Source organism: Rhipicephalus sanguineus, chromosome 9 (genome assembly GCF_013339695.2).
Source record: "Rhipicephalus sanguineus isolate Rsan-2018 chromosome 9, BIME_Rsan_1.4, whole genome shotgun sequence".
NCBI classification, from domain to species: Eukaryota; Metazoa; Arthropoda; class Arachnida; order Ixodida; family Ixodidae; genus Rhipicephalus; species Rhipicephalus sanguineus.
The window spans coordinates 25,655,800-25,676,941 of NC_051184.2; the positions used below are offsets into that span (position 1 = coordinate 25,655,800).

General features: G+C 47.1%; 1 protein-coding gene across 1 annotated transcript in view; it reads right to left on the reverse strand.

Moving 5' to 3' along the window:
- Positions 1–2,498: 2,498 nt before the first annotated feature.
- LOC125756158 (actin-binding protein IPP-like) overlaps positions 2,499–21,142 on the reverse strand; it is a 30,792-nt gene continuing 12,148 nt past the window's right edge. The window contains exon 6 of the mRNA XM_049419384.1: positions 2,499–2,606. Coding sequence (XP_049275341.1) covers positions 2,499–2,606 — 108 coding nt within the window. The remainder of the gene's footprint in view (positions 2,607–21,142) is intronic.

The following is a 21,142-nucleotide window of genomic DNA, read 5'->3' on the forward strand; positions in this document are numbered from 1 at the left end:
CAGCCCCTCATCGCTTCTGGTTTTATTGGTAACCTCCATTCAATGTCATTTATTTCTACAGTGCAGTTAACGCGGAATGTTTTGCGAGTTCTTGCAGTGGCCTCAACAAGTTTATGCACAAGATGATACAAACGAAAGCCAGTCATCGCTTTCTACGATTTAGCGGGATAATTATTTAGTTCGCAATTTAGACCTAAGATCCTTTTTACGTCGGCTTGTTTTGACTGCTGAGTCAACGTCTCCTCGTTTTTATTGAGTACATTCGAAAACACAAAAAAAAAAACAAAATCAAACAAGTACTACACCACTGCTATCTTCAAACTTTTCCGGATCTTCGGAAATAGGTCGCAATGACGTTAACTGAATCCGCTGTATTTATACCTGGCACTGTCTCGAAAACCCTAAGCAAACATTTCGGGCGCAGTCGTGAATGGTTGTTCAGTTCGGTAGATCTGACGTCATCGCAGGGCCCGCTGTAAATCGATGCCCGCTTACGGCAGCTGCCCCAGAATAAGTGCGGAGCTAAAAACGTCCACGGTAACCGCGGACATGTTCCTACGGCTTGCGGTAACACATACGCGGTGGCCGGCCGCTTCTGGATCGTCGCACGAGAGGCGGCGATCGATTAAACGGGAAGCGGCTGAAAGCAAAAGCCAGTTCAGGTGGTTGTCTCTGTGTATATCGAAGCACCGCTGTACTGGACACTGAATGAAGCAAAAGTTGGTGTTATGTCGACGGATAGCCATCATTAGCCGATAGTAGCCGACATGGTAGCCAACACTCGCCATGATTTAGCCAACACCAGCAATAGTTTAGCCATGTTTAACCATACTTAGCCAAGGTTAGCCAATCTTTTGAAGAGTAGAGACACGTAATAAATTTTCATTATCTTGCTTCGCATGTTGCAAATTACCTTGCCACTCATTTTTAGGAGGCTTTGACGTTACCTTACTTCTTATCAAGTGTCTCTCCACCACTTAAAGACACACTTATAAAATGTCGTTCACATCCAGCGCTAATGTCGTTCATGTGTAGCGGTTGGTGTAGTTCTAAACCCTGCGCTGAATTCAGCTCCACTACTCTGAAACCCGAGGAAGTGCTTAGCACGGGCCCACCCAGCGATTCCCGTTGCGCTGTTGTTAGTCTCTGTCTATGATCTCTCGCAGGATTTCGTAACACCAGCGCCGGAGAAGCGCCGGTGGGAGGAGCCATCGCGCGCTTGGCGAGGCTGTAGTGCCGTCTCTTGCACGGCGCGGGTGTCAGCCGCACGTTTTCGAAGCGTTTTTAGCAATTTCAAGTTAATTGTTGTGATTACTTCGTGGTCATTTCTGTTAACTATATTATTTTAGACGATGTTCGTTTATTTTAACCCGGTTTTGACCATCGATAGCCTAGATTTAGGCCTGCATTGACCATTCGATTTTGAGCGTGACCATATGCGACATGAAACACTGGATGGACCACAAGCCGGGCCCCTAAAGTGTTGCGCACTTAAAATGGTCGCGGGAGGCCCAACTCTCCGAATCAGACTTGGAAAATCGATCCGTCTTTTTAATTTTTGTGTGATGCCCTTCTGCCATTTTAGTAGGGTTTTAGTAGGGGTCGGGACGACTGGTATAGCCAGAACGAAAGCCTCCAAGATCGCGAGGCGTTTCGCGACTTTTCCGCTAGGGGAATGGCGCATGCGTTGTGGCATCGCAAAAAAAAAAAAAAAAAAAAACGGATTGACGAGCCCTGGCGAGGTCCGGTGAACAGCTATAGGCCAGAGGGGCCCTGAAAGAGGGGCTCCACCCACAATGACCAAGCAAAATTTTATTATGTTGTTTCTTTCACTGTTTCCAAGTGCACTTTTTGCGGCTATTTAGTAATAATGTGTTTTTGATTCAAAAACACTCTGCTGATAGTTCAGCGCTTTTTCACTGTCTTTCTTGTCGTAGTTTCGTACTGTAGTTTTAAACACGTCTTGCACTTGCACTAAACCGTAGGACAGTTCCCCCCCCCCCCACACGTAAACCAAGGACATAATATACTAACAAGTACATACACACATGACAACGCTGTTCAAGCTTCACCTCTTCACGAAAGATTGCCTTCGAATATGTATACAGGGTCCATCTGTAAAGTAATGAGACTGGGCCTGGCAAAGAATTTATTGATCTGATCGGTACATATCATTTAAATTCTTCGAAAATTGTTTCCTTGGGCGTCGATACACCGATTACAAAGCGACGTGACCTCTCTCAGGGACTTTGTGTCAGCCAGTTGGATGGCAGGAGAGACAGAGAGAAAAACAAAACTTGAGACACGGCTGCCGCAAGGGCTTGAGTGATGATGTCCTGCTGGACGTTGGGGTCTGGGCTGCGCAGCATAGCCTCCCAGGATTCTTGACTGTGCGAGCTATCGTACTGAGTCGGACATGCACACACCATCTGGGATACCTTCGACCTTTCTGGCTTCTCTTGAGATTTGTGGGCAGAAAGAGGTCCGCTGCGCTCACGTCAGGGTTGTATCAGGACTGCATCAGCCCTGATGTAAGCCGCGAAGGCTTCTTCCAGCCGGAGCTGGAAACAGATCTTCGAGTCAGGAGCCAGTGAATGCACGGGCGACTGTTTGTGAAGAGCATGATAGTACGCGGCAGATAAAATTAGCCGCCACTGTGGCGACACGATAACCTGACTTGACGGACCAAACGCAAGAAGGACGACTGCCGTTTCACCATATGTACACCGGTCAATGTATTGCAATTATAAAGCGAGGTAACCTATGCAGCATAGGCGTAACGGCTCTTCTACTATTCACCGCTGCGAGCCACAGCACGTGAGACAGAGAGTCTGGGTGCGTGATGGTATTCGCAAGCGGTGGTTGCAGCTTCTTCTAGTGACTCTATAGTTGCAACTTTCTTCGCGCGCCACCAAGCCTCAAGGTGAAAAATGACCAGGGACAAATCAAACAATTTCACGGTGTTATTTGGCACTCCCAATGAACAGAAATTATTACCAGGCACGTTTCTGGTGTTCTGAGAGGGCCGCTTGAAGGACACGACAGCTTCAACTAGGAATTTGTAGCGAAAATATGCCTATCCATATAAAGCCGAGCAAGAACTTAACGGTAACGGCAGTCGCAGGACTTTCGGTGCATACAACTAAAACGTGACTTGATTAACCAGACATCTAGCACAGTTGATGCAACATAGTTTCTTTACATCTTGACAGCCAGAGCTGGAAACAGATCTTCGAGTCAGGAGCCATGGTGAATGCACGGGCGACTGTTTGTGAAGCTTGTTGAATTCCAACAAGGCCGCTGATACAATCACGTTCTCCGAGACGAAATATTTACTATTTATATATATAAATATTTCTCCGAGACGAAATATTTCTCCGAGACGAAATATTTACGTAGGAGGCATGCCTCCTACGTGTTCTCGAAGAAAACACGCGCAAAGAACGGCCGAACAAGGCGCTGCTGGCGAGAATAGATCTCGAAGAAGCGTCGCCGCAGTTGGCTGCCGTAGCATCCTCTTACTGCAAAATTATGCCTGCTGTCAAACACACGCAGTCAGTGGAGCAGTATTAGGGGGACAAAAACACATTACGGCACGTGAATAACTGTCTTCCTTTCACGCACGCAAAAACAAATGTATTCAGAGTATGCAGTGTACACTGCTGCGCGGCGTCAACGCAACGCGTTTCCAGATGGATCACAGTGACTGTATCCCATTAAGGATGAGCGGCATATATAGCAAGTGGCAATGAACGTGTACGCGAGCCCCTGTTTATGCAGCCGTTGTTTGTCCCCAATGTCTGACGCACGAAACGTATTTACATGGCACTGTATTCTGTTGCATACAGAAATGCATAAGGGACGGTTATGTTGCCTGAAGCAACCTGGAGGTCCCAAGCTAAGCCTAAACCAACGTTACTACTAAGCAATGATAATTGTTGGTGTTTAACGTCCCAGAACCAACGGTATGATTATTAGAGATGCCATAGTGGAGGGCTCCGGAAATTTCGAAAACCTGGAGTTTTTTGACGTGTACTTAAATCTAAGTACACGGGCTTCCAGAATTTTCACCTCCATCGAAAATACGGCCGCCGCGGCACGGGTTATAGATCCGGCGACCTGCGGGTCAGCAGTCGGGCACCATAACCACTAGACCGTAGGCTTTAATTTAACCGCACACTCGGTGACATGCTCTCAATCTACGTCGTCGCCGATCGCACCAATTGGGATGATATTCTGCCCTTCGTCACCTACGCCGTATAATACCGCCCCTCAGAGCACAAGTGGCTTTTCACCCTTCTTCTTATTGTACGGAAGGCCCCGATCGCACACCATCGACACGATACTCCCATACAAGCCTGATCCATCTGAATGCGCGCATATTTCTGACACAGCCAGGCTTGCTGAAGCGTGTCGCGAGCTTGCCAAGACCTTTAAAACGCATGAACAAACGCGGCAGGAGAGCATTCGCGGTGGCACCACCACTTCTGAGCCCACGTTCCTCCCTGGAGCGCTCGTATGGCTTTCGGTCTCTGCCACTGCAAGTGACCTCTCTTCAAAACTACTGCCGAAATACGAAGGCTCCTACCGTGTCGTCGAGCGCACATCCCCGGTCAACTACCTGATCGAACCCATCGAACCATCATCGGACATGCGCCGTCCAGGGCGCGACATTGTCAACGTGGAGCGCCTCAAGGCCTACTATGACCCGCTCATAATGACAAGCTGTTAGGTCGCCGGGCGGCTCCCTTTTCGTACTCGGGGTAATTGTAGCGAAGCCTTGGAGAAGAGTAATGGGTCGCGCTCTCTAGCGCCTTCTATAGTGGGCTGTCCTCTTTGGCTCCTCCCGCTCGCGTTGTGAGTCCGTGATTTTCCTTGACTGTCGCCATTGCGCATCGTCGCCGAGTGCCGTCAAGTAAACACCTTAACAATATATATGTGACGTATGAGGCCAGTCAGGAGAAGCCGACGATGAACAAGAGCGCGTGCTATGGAATGAAAGTATGGCGTCTGAGCCATGGCCCGTCTCACACACACACACACACACACACACACACACATATATATATATATATATATATATATATATATATATATATATATATATATATATATATATATATATAGATATATATATATACATATATATATATATATATATATATCTTTTTTTTTTCAGAGCTCGAAGACGCTTTCTATCCGTGCCACGCTTTGTGTTCTTAATATGCATCCACGCGCACTACGCGAGCGCTTCTTGCATCTGCCCCCTTGCAATGCAGCTGGCACAGGGAATCGAACAGTCGACCTCCCCGTCTTTAACTTCAAGAAGGCAAAGAGCTGCCGCGGCGGGCAACAAACAAATGCACTCACGTGCATAAATAATAACAATATCTGGGGTTTAACGTCCCAAAACCACGATATGATTATGAGAGACGCCGTAGTGGAGGGCTCCGGAAATTTCGACCACCTGGGGTTCTCTAACGAGCACCTAAATGTAATTACACGGGCTTCGAACATTTTCGCCTCCATCGAAAATGCAGCCGCCGCGGCCGGGATTCGATCCCGCGACATTCGGCTCAGCAGTCGAGCGCCATAACCACTAGACCACCGTGGCGGGGCCACGTGCATAAAACGAAACGCATGGTATAAACGCAGTTGACACCCCTACGGGATTTGAGGGCGCGGCTGTGCGTATATACATATATTCACGAGGCAGAGATAAGAACTCGTTAAGGATTCAGAAACGCAGGGGAAAACGCGGAATCAGCGCGCCGAAGGCCGCAGGATGAAATGTCAACAGTTGTGGAGTAGCAATCTTCCGCATTTAGCACGTTCAGAGCACATACAACGACGACAGCAACAACAACGACAGCAGTAGTAGCAACAACAACAACAACAAGAAAGGCAGCAAGTTTATTACCTTATATTTATTTAACCATACTACAGATAAACGTACATTGAAACAAACACGATGTCGTGTACGCATGTACGTGTGCACGAAAGCGCATTGACGTCATTGCATCCAGATGCCGTGCCAGGACACGATAGCAAGTTTTGGCATGCGCATGATTCCTCACGCCGCCGAGTATAATAGTAAGAACACCATAATTCCGCTAAGAGAAGCAGTGAGAATATAGCGGTGAGAATAAAAGAGCAGTTCGCGAAAAGAAAAGAAAAGAAAAAAAAAACAGACAAAAGAGAGCCAAACACTTCGGTCCCACACGTATACGATTCGCGTTCTTCGCCAATGTTTGTCAACGCCCCCTCCCATAAATGCAATACGAGACTCGCTCAAAGTCGCGTAAACACGAGTCGAGAACGAAGGTCAATCTTTGTCGCGGGCCGAAAGTAGAAAAACAAATCACATAGCGCAGCGAGAAGACGTTACTACGCCGCCGCCATCATCAATTACCATGTACGGACCTGTTTGCTTGCGGTGAACGTTCATATTCCGAACGCGCTACACTACGCAACGGGGAAACACGCCGTTCAACACTCGCTTCTTCAGCGTGCTGCGAAAGAAACAGAGGGCGCTGTACTGGTTTCTCCTTAGAACGCGTAGTTATAAAGCGAGATTCAGTAACGAAGAAGAACAATGTACATGCTGCGGGGGAACTAAGGAAACGATGGAACATGTACTGATTGAATGTGGCGATATTCACCCAGGTATACGTGTGGGCACGAGTCTACATGAAGCCTTCGGTTTTAGGGACAACAATGGAAAGCTGAACACGTCCGCGATAGAAATAAGTAAGAGACGGTTAGAGTATGGTGGCAGAAAAGTAGAGATAAAGTACAAAAATAAATAATGGGGAAAAATAAGGTCATTCTGCCTTAAGAGGCAGAGAGATAGACCGTGGATTTATAAATTTTTTTGGTATAATAACATAGATTTAATCAATGTAGATAAGGTATTAGGCCAGCATGAAACAAGGAAGTTTTTTTCTTTTTTCTTCGAGCATGGTGGCAGACATGTCACCGCCCCGTTATAAAGGGGACGCTCACAGCATCCATCCATCCATCCATCCTATCAGCAAGTTGTAGTGTACTGCGTGCACAGCGCCCGTAACGGCGTGTAACAGATGTTCTCGCACGCAACGTTACCTCGCACGCGCGCGGTGTGAAACGTGGCGTTACATATTGCGTACGCAGCGTCGTTACGGCCGCAGTGCGCGCAGTACTAGCGATTTTTAGTCGGAACGCTCCTGACGAACTTATTATTATGGCGAACGCGCGCGTTAGATGAATTATCAAACGCGAAAACTGACCGTCCGCGGCGTCAACGCGAGTGACGCGAAAAATCGCCATCGCGTGATGACGTCACCACATGACGTCATCATTGCGTCAAGATCGCCAAAATATTTGACGTCATCGTGACGTCACTTAGCGTGGTGTCACGTGATGACCTCGTCACATGACATCATCGCTTGGTCAAATGTGGGCCGATCACGGAGGCAGTGCAAAACCAGAAGAGGTGCAGAAAGCTTGCAATGACTCCCAACATGGCCTCCGAGATTAGCTGGCGGCGCGCCGTTGCTCCGCCGGCTAATCTCGGAGGCCATGCTCCGATCCTGGAGGCAGTGCAAAACTACGTTACGTGCACAAAGCTTTCGGGTAGGGGGCGGGAGTGGATCAATACATCGAGTGAAAAGAAAAAAAAAAAGAAGAGGGGGATTACTTTCGCCTTCGAGTCGTCTTAGACGAATGCATAATAAGGGACCCTATGAGCTTTTTACTTGGTAGTCGTACGTCGTCATGCAGCACTGCCACACGTACCTCAACAAAACGCTCCTACCAGCCGTATCGCGTTACGTTACAGAAGGACGCGCGATTTTATGAGGAAAGTATAGCCCTTTAGAGTGGATGACGCATTAAAATTTTAGGCTTTGGAAGCAGGGAGGCAAACAACTACGAACGTTGAAAACTAGTCATGGCAGTAATGAAATTACGGTAATTAAACTGCGCTAATTAAATCGCTTCTTGCCGTAATGAGTGATGCAGTGCATTACTTTTGGGGGCTGATAATTTAGTAACGCAATGAATTACACTCAAACGAGCAATTTCAAGAAAGTTACTCATTGCTTTCCCAATTACTTTTGACAAAAATTATAGCATGTCCGCTTCCCTAACGTCATAAAAAAATTGACCGAAAATGGAAAGAAATATAACAAAAATCAATTAATCTTAGTTATAAAAGTGAAGCGTGGAAAGTTGAACAAAGATATCTGAGATTCAATGTATATGTGCTATAAATAAAGTGCACGTGTATTAGCGAATGAATGATGAACGTTTGTTAAAGCAACTTCAAAGTCACTTAATTACTTTCAAAAGTAATGGCAATGTAGTGTCACGACTAGTGACTAGCCGTAATTCGTAATGTATTATAATTACACTGCAATTACAAAAGTATTTGCTAATATAATTACTTTTATTCGTAACTGTACCATCTTTGGTTGAAAAACAACGCAAGGGAATGCACTCACTGTTCCTTCAGAGGTCGGCGTCCAAGCTAGAAAGAAACAAAGAAACAATACATAAATAAAGGTAATCGCGGTGCGCACTTCAGTACACTTGATAACATTACACTTCGTGAGCTAACGCTTACTGTTGACGCGTAGTGTTCGTTGCCTTCGAAATATCTCTGCTGCAAATAGCTCGATGCGTGGATGACGTTTAGGACAGCGGTCAAGTTAGAGAAAACAGTCATCGGGTGACCATTATGCGTACAGCGCAGGACTGCGGGCAATCTCTGAACTCGATCATCCGCGCTTAGCATTATCAACCTGCCCGTCCGTGTGAAAGGGAAGAATTTACAGAGACACCGGTACACACTTATCGGGTGTTGTTGTAAGCTCACGATGGCCGACGCCGTGTCAGACTTTCAAATCTCGTTTCGTGATACATGTAGCTGTCCTTTCTCAGAAGTGATGATTGGTATCGCTGTTATATCAGATAAATACGCTGGCCTCAAACCGCTAAAAAAAAAAAGAAACGGACATTCTGATAGCTATCCTTCGATCGGCAGACCTGAAGAACCCGGAAGAATAGTTTGCTAATGATTCTGAGGCTATCCGCACGTCTAAAAAAAGAAAAAAAAAACTGATTCGCAAATGATACGAAACGAAACATCAGAGTGGAAGGAACTCATTATCGAAACCATTTTCAGCGAGTTTCTTAGAATGAAAGATGTGTGCCGTGATTTCGAAACTATGACGTCAGCTAGACCATTTCGACAATGACGCTCGGCTTCTGTGTTTTGAAAGTCGAGGACAGCGCTCAAATCGAGAGCCTTTCTCACTCTTATTTTGTTAGGCTGAAGAATTCCGCTATCTTGTCAGATCTGATTGGCCTGGAGCGCTGCTGCGGCCACTCTGATTGCATTAAAATGCCGTCGTTACGGACACCGACAATTCGACGGAATTCGAGCGTGTCTATAGAGTAGCCACATCAGCAATGATCGTAACGTCGCTAAGTCATTTCTTCAGCTACGTTAAGTGCACGTAAAAATACGTCTAGCAGTTTTACGGCGAAGCCGTATTTGATTAGGTTCTGGTGGATCGCGTCCGCATAGACAAAAGACGCGTAGAGCAGCAATTTTCGGCGCCCATCGCTCATCGCCCCCTCGCCACAGCTGCCCTTCGCACTCTCGCCACCACCGATGCCTCTTTCACAAGTGTCGCGATACTCGGCGGCGGAACTTCCCACCAATAGCAGTGCCTCTTTGTCTCGTTACGTAGAGATCGCGCTAGCGCTGTTATAAGCATTTGCCCTTCAGTTGGACTCGCTATGGGACGGACGCGTGTGTTCGCTCGGAGGAATAATAATAACTGTTCGGGTTTTACGTTCCCAAACGGCGTTATCTGATATGGTTATGAGGGAAGCTGTAGTGGAGGGCTCCGGAATGCAGCCACCGCGGCCGGGATGCGAGCCCGCGACCTTCGAGTCAGTAGTCGAGCACTACAACCACTAGACCACCTTGGCGGGTCTGTGACTCGGAGGAAGAACAGCGGGAATTGAAGGAGCGCCAACGCACGCAGAAGCGCAAAGGGGCGCGAAAACGGCATGAAGCCGCAGCCGCAAAACGTGCAGTCGCAGCCGCTGGCTTCGCTGGATCTTATCTAAACAGTAGTGGAAGGGCCCTCAGAATTTTTCTGTTGCCTATGTCGGCTGTACTATCAGCGAGTGCTGACTGATATTGGCTTAATAATGGCTAGTATGAGACATACTGTTGGCTTGTGTCTGCTAACGGTTAGGAAATGTCGGCCAGTGTTGCTAAACGACTTCTATAGCAACGGCTATAGTGCTAGATAAACTATGGCCAATGTCGTACAATGTTAGCCACCCGCTCTATGTATGAGCAACATTGGGTAACCTCAGTGCAATGACTGACGTGTCCACGAAAGTGTTTCCGTAGGCGTGCACAGGGTTCCCCATTACAGCGAGCGAAGTCTCATCCCCCCCCCCCCCCTCTTCACCCCGTTGGTCGATTTCGAAAAGAAAAAAAAAAAAGCTGCGCAGTGGATGCGAAAATGAAAATGAAGCGATGACGTGCTTCCCGCAACGGCCCCTCTTGCCCCATCGTGCGCACGCCTATGAATTCTTCCCTCGCTTTCTTTTTCATTACCAGCTCCGCAGCGCTCATTCCATCGCGTACAGCGTGCAGCAATTATCACGTCGTTGCCGCGGTCATTTGGGGCAACTACAACATGGAGAACGCGCAAAAGAAGTCAAGGTCTTCGCCGCCTCTCGCCGCCTGTATTCGAGTCCGGCAGGAAGGCACTTTGGAAGGACGCCTGTCGTGTCTTAATACATACGTGGAACTTGCGGCTAAACGTCACCCTTGCACCGGACGGCGCGATCAGTTACTCACGTTTTGCCGCTGTTGATTTTATTTCTAGACTATACCCCAACTGATTCTCAAAACAGAGGCATACTGACGCAAACAGTGGTTTCTCGCATTCAGTATACGCCTACTTGGCGCCGATGGCACCGGGCGTCATTGGTATACACCTGACCCTGAACTTCAAACAAACAGGTAATCAAACACGCAAGCTATCAGATGTGGCGCCACCTAAGAAAGGGGGCGTATTTCAGGGCATTACATGCGTACCTGGTAGCGGGGGCCCGGCCCGGAGACAAAAGGAGGCTACAAGTGGTCTCGGTGCTTGTAAGACGCGCACGTTGACTGAATAACTAGAATTAAAGGAGCGACGTAACGCGGAATAACGCACGATATACACCCAGCGAACATAGCTATAGACTAGCACAACAACAATCACCGACCCTTTGGGGCATGTTTACCTAGTTCGCATCGCATCATTCGCATCTACCACACCTGCCCGATCGGACTGCCGGGACCGGATGGGAGGCGTGTGATAGTGATCGCCAGCCTGGTGGGTCTGAAAGCGGAATAAGTCTATGACGCACGTCGAGCGGCTATAATATACGGTGTATGTGTCTCCCTTGCGCATCCTTTTTTGGTATAATGAAATATCGGGAAAGCGGATCGAAGTGCATTGACGCAATTGTCCGTTTGTGCCTATGCGATATATAATGTATAATTTATGGTGTCCGGGCTCCTCCGGTACTAGATTTTGTGCTGTGTACAACATGTACGGATGGTGTAGGGAAAACGAAAGGTATAGCATAGATTGTATCAAATCTACGCAACGCTCTCAAAGCAGGCCTAGAAAAACAAAAAAAGACAAAGCGTAGTACAAGTTGGCAGGTACAAAGACAGGAGAGCAGAAAAGAGATGAAGGGAACAGAGTGTTACTGTCCAATGGATGTCTTTAAAAAAAATCGATTTCTTCCCCTTGATTCTGACGGTGCAACTAAGATGGTTTCACCACCTTAGTTTCACCGTCAGAACCATGAGAAGCATAAAGCTGCATAAGGAATTTCGAATCCTTGCAGTAGTAGTAGTAGTAGTAGTAGTAGTAGTAGTAGTAGTAGTAGTAGTAGTAGTAATAGTAGTAGTAGTAGTAGTAGTAGTAGTAGTAGTAGTAGTAGTAGTAGTAGTAGTAGTAGTAGTAGTAGTAGTAGTTACAATAGTAGTGGTCGTCGTGGTAGTAGAAGGAGGTGTAATAGTAGTAGCGGACGAAGAGGTGTTGTAAAGTGTTTCAGTAGCTCAGACCGCCCCACCTGAAAGCAGACTGTTCTTCTGAGACACAGCCCATCACATAGCGCTCAACTTTTGATAATGATGATGATGATAACTATTACGGGGCGCCTCCTTTAAAACGTAGCGTCGCCAAATAGTCGCCTACTCTGCTTTATCTAACGAGGTTTCACAATATCGGCCCTGTATCCTTAGCAAGATGCTTATCAGGCCTCTTTCTTCATAGGTTACACCTTTATACTGCGACGTTTGCTAAGCCTGTAACACCGCGAGGTTCTGTGTCAATGTCTTCTCTGCGTGTCTTTACAGATCGAAGACACCTGAGGCGTTGTTCGGTCCGCCGCGGTGGATGTCAGAATGACCAGAGACATGTCTATACGAAAAGCTTCGGAGCGGACTTTTCTACAGACAACTTCTGCCGAAGCCGACTATACGAGTGGGTCACGCTACTGCATCGATAAAAGAGAGAGAGAGGAAGGAAGAAAGAAAATCATTTTCTACGGTGAGGATAAAGTAACAGCGTTGCTAAAAGAAATGTGTGGGGGGAAATCCTCAGGACATCAAGCGCATTACGACATCGCCTTTCACGCACGCCCACAGGGTATAAATGAGTGCGCGAAGAAAGTCGCGGAGATTAAAATAATAATAACTGCCACAATGCAGCCGTTGCATTACGAAGCGTGTCGGTCATTTACGGAAGCCGACGATTGCGTCCGTCGTGCCAACAGGTATGTACTGAGCTCTCTCCTAGTCTTTTTTTTTTTCTTTTTTTTTCACCTTGCATCTATATGATTACAAACGATTTGTGCGAAGCACGCCGCCTCACACCACGGGATATGTGTCGGATGGAGCAACGCGCCTAAATGCATTCTCGCGCATACAGCAACAAGATGCGAGCAATGAGACCGTCGAAGAAATGCTGAAAGCGAGCTCTACCCAATTTTTTTTTTTTTACTTGCGACATCGGGATTAGACGTGTCCTTGAGAGAAACAGTATATGCCCGTTCTTGTCGGGCAAGATGGCCAAATACAGATTAAAAAAAATGAAAGAGGCCCAAATTAACGCATACATTTCGACATTCCTGAAAGCTTCTTTAGCGTGTGTGCAGAGTACGCAAACTTGAGCCTGTAAGGTCCTGAGGCACTGAGACATCTCCGAAGGATCTCACTAATGGACTCATTGTATAGTCAGCTTTCGTAGTGCGGAAGTCCGCAACGCGGAGGAACGCTTATGAAAGGCGAACGCACGTTGAAGGCCACCCGCTGAAGGCCACATGTTGACACCGATCCTTTGAAACCGAGCGTTTTGTAGCACAAGGCTACAAGAAAATCTGCACGGATTTCTCTGAAGAATAGTTACTCAGTTGACGAAAAATTCCTCCTGGACAGGGGTTCGTACACGGGAGCAGCGCCACTCAGGGGCCGTCGATGTTGCAAGAGAGACGGCCCCTTGTATTGCGGCCCCCGCTGCACTGCTTTTACAATGAATAGCAAATGAGTCGGCCAATACGAAATTTTGTAAAAAAAAAACTGTGTAATTTATGTGTGTGTGTGTGTGTGGGGGGGGGGGGGGGGGGGGGCTGCTGAACGTGCTGTAACGTGTTTGTCAGCGTATATATAATATATACCCAGCACCTGTAGAAGCATATCAGGCGAATAACCACGCTAACATCTTATACAGCTTTTCATTAAAAGATTTCTCTTTCTATTCTCTCTCACTTTATCGCAATCCTCTCAATATTCCGTCAATGCCTCAACCCGCCACTGTGGTCTAGCGGTTATGGTGCTCGACTGATGACCCGAAGGTCGCGGGATCGAATCCCAGCCGCATGTCGGTGGAGACGATATGCTAAGGGCCCGTGTGCTTAGATTTAGGTGGTCGTGAAAGAACCCCATGGATGGTCGAAATTTCCGGAGCCCTCCACTACGGAGTCTCTCATAATCGTATCGGGGTTTTGGGACCGTGAAACCCTAACAATTATAATTATCCGTCAACGCATGTGTGCGATAGTAATTGAGTGAACAAGTGTAAGAAACCGAGAATGCAATCGAGTCATTAGGCGAATAACTCCTTCGGCCTCTATATCATCGAGATAGGCATGCATGTGTTTTAGTATAGAGAGCCTTCAGGGCATTTGCATTTACGCCAAACTGCTTTCACCAAAATGAGAGACCCCTGTACGAGAGTGAAAGTATAGTCAGTCGGCCACTACAGTGGCCCACATGTCGCTAATTGTCGAGCAGCACTCGCCACGCGTAATTGCCTTAATTTCATTCCAAGCGAACCCAACTCGCTACACGCGAGTCGCAACGTTCGATCGGCTACTTTGCGTACCCTCGTCACGACGTTATCGGAGCTTATCGAGCGGTGTATCAGTGGTTATGTCTATCAACTAGTACTCTAGCTTAGAAGGCCTAAACGGGCGCTCGTACGCCAAACTAAAGAAATAATTACGCGCACGACGCAGCAATCTCTGTTGGTCGGTTTCAGGATAAAGCACCTCTTGTCTGTTTATATGGAGGCTAACGTCTCTATCGAGAACGCCTCTAAAGAGACGTGACAACGAAGGGTTAAAGACGTTCAGGCTTTGTCGCGACTGTTGCACTGCGCGACCTTTACAAGGAAGTGAGCTGCACAACGAAGTACTTTGAAGCAAAAGGAGCAGGAAAGAGAGGAAACTAATAACTGTTGGGGTTTTACGTCCCAAAACCACAGTATGATTATGAGAGGCGCCTAGTGGAGGGCTCCGTAAATTTCGACCACCACCTGAGGCTCTTTAACGTGCATCTAAATCTAAGCACGCGCGCCTCTAGCATTTCGCCTTCACCGAAATGCGGCCGCCGCGGCCGGGATTCGATCCCGCGACCTTCGGTTCAACAGCCAAGCACCATAACCACTAGAACACCGTGGCGGGTGCGAGAGAGAGGAACGGCAGAGATGTTAAGCAGTCTAGAAAGACTGGTATGCTACCCTGCCCCGAGAAAAAAAGTTATAGGAGAGTTTGAAAGTTACAAGTAGAGAGAAAGACACACACACACACACACACACACACACGCACACGCACACACACACACACACACACACACACACAACACACACAGAGTCACACACACAGAGTCACACACACACACACACACACACACACACACACACACACACACACACACACACACACACACACACACACACACACACACACACACACACAGAGTCACACTTCTCACAGCCGGAATATCACCATTGGTCTATAAAACCGCCGGTGCATTCAGGAATTTGAGCAATGCATTCGTCGCCTCCATCCGCGATTACGTCTCAGCACGACATCTTAATATGGTTACTGCCGTCATGGGTCTGTGGTCAGGGCATGTCAAAACGGCAAAGGTCAGCCTGAGGTAGCGTACTTGAATAGTGTAGCCCACAATTAAAAAAAAAAAAAAAACAAGTATCGAGTATAGGTAAGATACGCACGCACTGAAACGCTCAGTATACCGCTCCAATAATTCGATATGTTTCCTTACGGAATACATAGAAAGTCAATTTGTTTTCCACATACTTGCCGTGTACTTCCGTATTAATCTTACAGAAACATGTGGAATTATTGGAATGGCATACGTAACGTATCAGTATGGAGGGGATGCCCGACGTTTTGCACGTACGTAAGCTGCGTGCAAAGCATCGGACGTCCCCTCCTTCGGCATTCGGCGTATATACGCCGTTGTGATTCCGCGTTTGCTTAGTCGCTGCGAAACAGGTCACGGAAGTGATCTCGATGCCCTACATTCCGCGCTGCTTAATAATTGGAAAGGACGCGACAAAGGAAAAAATAATAATAATGCACGACGCGCCCTTTGAGTGTAGTACACGCTCCGGCCTTGCGCTCGGTACACATACCTCTCGTCTTGCACACAATGACATGAGATAAAAATGAAGCCTGTAAGCCGCCCAAATATGCGCTGCACTGAAGCGCGCCTACGGGGCGATTTCCTACCGTGTACGTGAAACGATAGACGGTAGAAAGGCTTGCGAAGAAGTATATAACGTGTCATACACCACACACCGGCGTCCGCAAGGTGTACTCATTACGGTGCTGGAGTTTTAGCGTTAGCGCTGCAGACGAGCAAGTCCACGGGAAGAGATCGCCCTAAAGTGATCGCGGATTACATCCTCAGAGTGATAAATCTTTGGGGCTCTCACTTTTATTCGGGCATAACCGATACACGGTTTCCCCGCGAGGTATAAGGCAAAAGGAAGGCCTTAAACCTCCTGAATAGGCCTTTACCTCGCCGGAGCAGCAGAGATAGCGAGACTTACAGGTTATGACTAGTAGGACAGACATGTCCTGAGTACACACAGCATTACGGAACGTTTCTCAGCACTCACGCAACAAACAAGGACGTGGGGATCCTAGAGAACGAACGTATTTGTCAGTTCCGTCTTTCCTCACGTCCTTATCTGTTCTGTGCGCGCTGAGAAAATTTGCACAATCACTTGCCAGCAACTAGCCCAGTTCTTTATACTTATACACACAGCACAATTTTTGAACGCATTAAAAAGCATTTAAATATTACATAACGCAGCAACCTAAACATCCCTATTGTCATTTGAGACCCCATGTCTGCGCCTCGCATGCGAGAGCCGCTTTGCGAAAACTACGGGCCCATTCTGCGTGAGATGCATCAGTTGCATCATGGCCTAGAGCGAGAAAATTTTGGAAGGCAATCTCTGGCAGTGATTAAAAGTCTAATGGGCAAGGAATTTTCTTTTAATTCAGTGTATCCCATTCAATGTGGGAATTTAAGGAATTGAACAAGCGCGGACGAGGGAGTCTTATTCTTTCTCAGTATATAGAGTAGTAATTAATTGATTAAATTCGGGGGTTTCACGAGCCAAAACCACGATAGGCTTGTAAGGCAGGTACGGTCACGGGGGAATCCGCATTAATTTTGACCACCGGTGGTTTTTCGACGTGCTCCTAAATCACAGTACAGGGCGTTTTCTTGCATTTCGCTCCCATCTAAATGCGGCCGCCGTGGCCGGGACTCGAACCCAGGACCTCGAGCTTCGCAGTGCGACACCTTAGCCGCCAAGCTACCCCAGCGTTTATGTACACAGTATAGTAGCAGCAGTAATCAACTTTATTTAATGCAATTTCGGTGCGAAATTACACTGGTGGACGCGGCTAAAAGCGGAGGCCATGCAGCCCTTTGAGAAGCACAACTATGTGAACCAAATAGAATTCCATCTTCGACAGTTCTAGATACAAGCTCAGGTGAGAGGGTCAGGCCCATAGCCAGGAATTTTTTTCGAGGGGGGGGGGGGGGCACTTGCTGAAAACCTTGACTATTTGAGAAGAACACCTATTTTAATTATTTATCTGTGGTAAAAACACGTACTTCACCAAAGTTTCGGGGAAGGGGGGGGGGGCCCTAGGACCAACGCTACCCCCCCCCCGCCCCCCTTCCTGGCTACGGGTCTGGAGCGCGTTTAATTATACTGCCATCGTGTACTGCCAGAGTTAACGGGCTCGAAGGAGGTAATATGCTCAGCGCTTGCCTGAATTCATTTTACCGGGAGTAGTTAATCACGGGGCAGCATTCATCACCAATTATAACGGTGTTGCTTTTCCGGCAGGCGATCGGAATGCAAATGTGCCATGCACGTGCGCCCTCCGCCGACGACGGTCAGGGCCTTACAAGTAGGCCAAGCTTTCGCGCGGCTCCAGACGTGAAAGTGTGGCAATTACTGCGACTACCTGCTATACGGAAATCCCGCGGAGCATTCCGTATCACGTCCCTGCAGTGACCGGTTGGGTTGGGCGGCTTAAACAATAATAATAATTGTTGGGAGTTTTGCGTCCCGAAACCAGGATATGATTATGAATGAACGAAAGGAGAGAAAATTTAAGGGTTCGTTTTTTCTTTGTTAGACACAATATTACTGAGAAATAAGAGACAGTAATGCCAAGGAAAGTATAGGGGGTGTTATTTGTAGTAATTATGATATAAATGTGAAGCAAGTAAAGTGGAAGAAAATATTACTCGCAGTCGGCAGGGACCGAACCTGCAACCTTCGAATTGTGCGCGGGCAGCAGAGGAAAATGAAACAGGCGGAATACAGCATGCGACAAATCTCTTGATTTTTGCGGCAACACAATCCTTTACTGTAGGCATTCGATTGTGACTCGGATAAGTGTTGCAGGGCCCCTTTGAGTGATATGTTGCGGGACGGCAACTTCCGTCGCCTGTCGAGTCGCTTGTCGCCGTCGTGTGGATTTTCGCGCATATCGTGTTTGGCCTTTATGATTCCTGTCTCCCGGTCTCTTCTCAAGTTCTGGCGATTTTAACCATCCTTAGCTCTGTTGTAGAAACAGGCCCCAATTCGCTGCTGTAGTCTTTAGCCTCTTCCCTGGCGTGTTGTCGCGACTTGGTGACATGCCGAATCTAAACTCATGAGTCCAAGCGATACACCCAGGAAAGAGGAAAAAATTTGCGCGTCATGTGCGGTCATCTGGCAAAAAACCGTCAGCGCGTCACTGTCTTTGTAATACTGAGTCTTTCGTAGACTGCTATAAGATGATGAACCGGTACGCCTACGAGTCTGAGTTTACTCAGTGCAAAAATACGCAAGCGTAAAGACACTAATTTGTGCTAGAAGCCGCCGTGTTTTTGTTTTTTCGGCCACATCTAGTCAACAACATGTGGTTGACGTCGTAAAGCGATGTGAAAGTAATTTTGAATGTTCTCAGCTTGCGTGCAGGTACTTCTAAGTGCAATTCGAATGCTTTTCTTAACGCGAAAAACACCAGTGTTCGAGAGGTAAACCAATTGACATGAATTGACGTCACATATCGTTGCGTTTTATGCGGCCTCTTTTGCGAGTTGTCATTCGTGCATCTTTATGAGATGACTTTGCCTTCAACTGCGTGTCTTACGTGACTTCTGTTACAAGCTGTCTTCAGCGCATTTTACTTTACGCGCCTTCTAAGTCCAATTTTTTTCTTTTTTTTTAACGATTGCCCTTTTCGTGAAACGAGTGCGGAGACGTTGTATGCATCTCCGCAGCTGGCGCAAGTGCAACATCGAATCAAGGGAGACAGCGTGACATCGAAAAGCGCGAGAAACGCTTAAAGGGGTACTGACACAAAATTTCGCGGCCGAGATAGCCTGCAAGATCGATTCCTGTGAACATGCGCATATCATCTGCAAAATATCAACAGCGAATATAGCTTGGAAGTAATTTTAAATGAATTTTGGAATTTGCGTGAGCGATCGGCACCCTCGGGCTATTGACATCCTCAAAGGTGACCCTTGGTGACCCCTTACTTCCCTCACGTGACCACGCTGCAACAAGTAATGATGACGTCATAGCCGCCATTTTTTTTTTTTTTGCCGCGTTCGCTCCAGCAGCTTACTTTTCGGCGGCTGCTCGCGAACCGCGCGGAAGTGCGTCACTGTTCTGTGTGCTGACGTGATCGAGCGCTGCACCCGCTAGGTGGTGATGGTTGCACCCGGAGGCTTGTCATTTTTGAAACCGAAACTGACACTGGTCGGTAATGAGGAGTTTGTAATTAATTATCTGTCGCGCGCTGCAGCAAACGATGTGCCATGTTATGACTAACAGGGCCCCAGCAACACGTCGCAGCAAAAAAAAAAAAAAAAAAACGCGAGGCCAAAATTTTTGTGTCAGTACCCCTTTAAGGTTGAACGCGCTACCCGAAGCAGCACCACTGAGTGCGGTGGGAAGTCAACAAAATGAGAAAAGTTCCACGGCCCCTCTTGCATTCGCCTAAGACTTGTTCTTGTTCTTGTTTGCCTTCAACTATGGCTCACACCCACTGCGGGGGATTGGCCAAGAAGTGAGTGGTTTTATAACATGTTAGAATACTTTAGAAAGGAGGTTACAGAATAGAAACTTCACAAGTTTGATAGAAAATTTTGGCGCTCGATCAAATATGAATATATATAGTAATAATGAAATCAAAAAAAAAATCAATGGCCGAATCTTTAAAAATATATCCATGTCTCGACACACAAGGATAATAATATAGATTATCTAGTTAACCGATTGGTTTCATTGAGGTAATCCCGCACAGCCACGCAAACCTTCGCATTGGAGAACCCAGAAATAGAGGCTCCAAAAGACAAAATCACAGGCACAGATAAATTCAATCCTATAGCACGTAAAGGTGTTTCCAAAAGGATTTTTCGTGCTGTAGTATATCGCCTGCAGGTCAGAAAGAAATGATCAATAGTTTCTAGCTCACCACAGAAAGCGCACAGTGGAGAAGGTGCCTGAGCAGACCTGTGTTGATAGAAATTTAGTTTCGGTACACGACAGCGCAGTCTCGTAATTGACACTTCCAGTTTACGGTTTGACAAAATGACCGCCGCCAAGGATATATAAGTGCCGATATTCTGTGGGAACTTGTCAGTGCTGTGTCTGCAAAGGCTTCCATAATGCTACGCCTGCGAAATCGCGCCGCCGTCACATAAGCGGATGTTGGAAAATAAGGTAACAATCGGTCCACTGATCGACGACTTCGCTAAAGAATCGGCAATTTCATTTAGGAACAACCCTTTGTGTCCAGGAACCCAACTAAGCGAACTTTTCTCAAATGCGCGGGTACCAGTGCACGAAAACGCCTTTTATACGTAGGATTCAGCCCCAGCAGAAAGTGCAGCACAGAGAGATAGAGAATCTGTAATTATAACGGCAGATTTAATTGCCGAGTTTAACTTGCGCAATGCGAGCACAACTTGCCAGAAATTCAGCCACAAAAACGGGTATGAAATCGGGTAGTCCGAAGGGAATACGACCAATCCAAATTCGGGCTAAATATACCGACACCTGACTTTTCGTCACACTGTGATGCATCTGTAGCAATAATAACGCTAGTTCTAATGCTCTGCAGGTGTTCTTGTAGTAAACCGTCTAAAGTATGATGGGGGGAGTAATTTGCATTATTAGGAAAAATATCATCAAATTGAATATCAATAGGTTCCGAATTATCACGAGTGGGG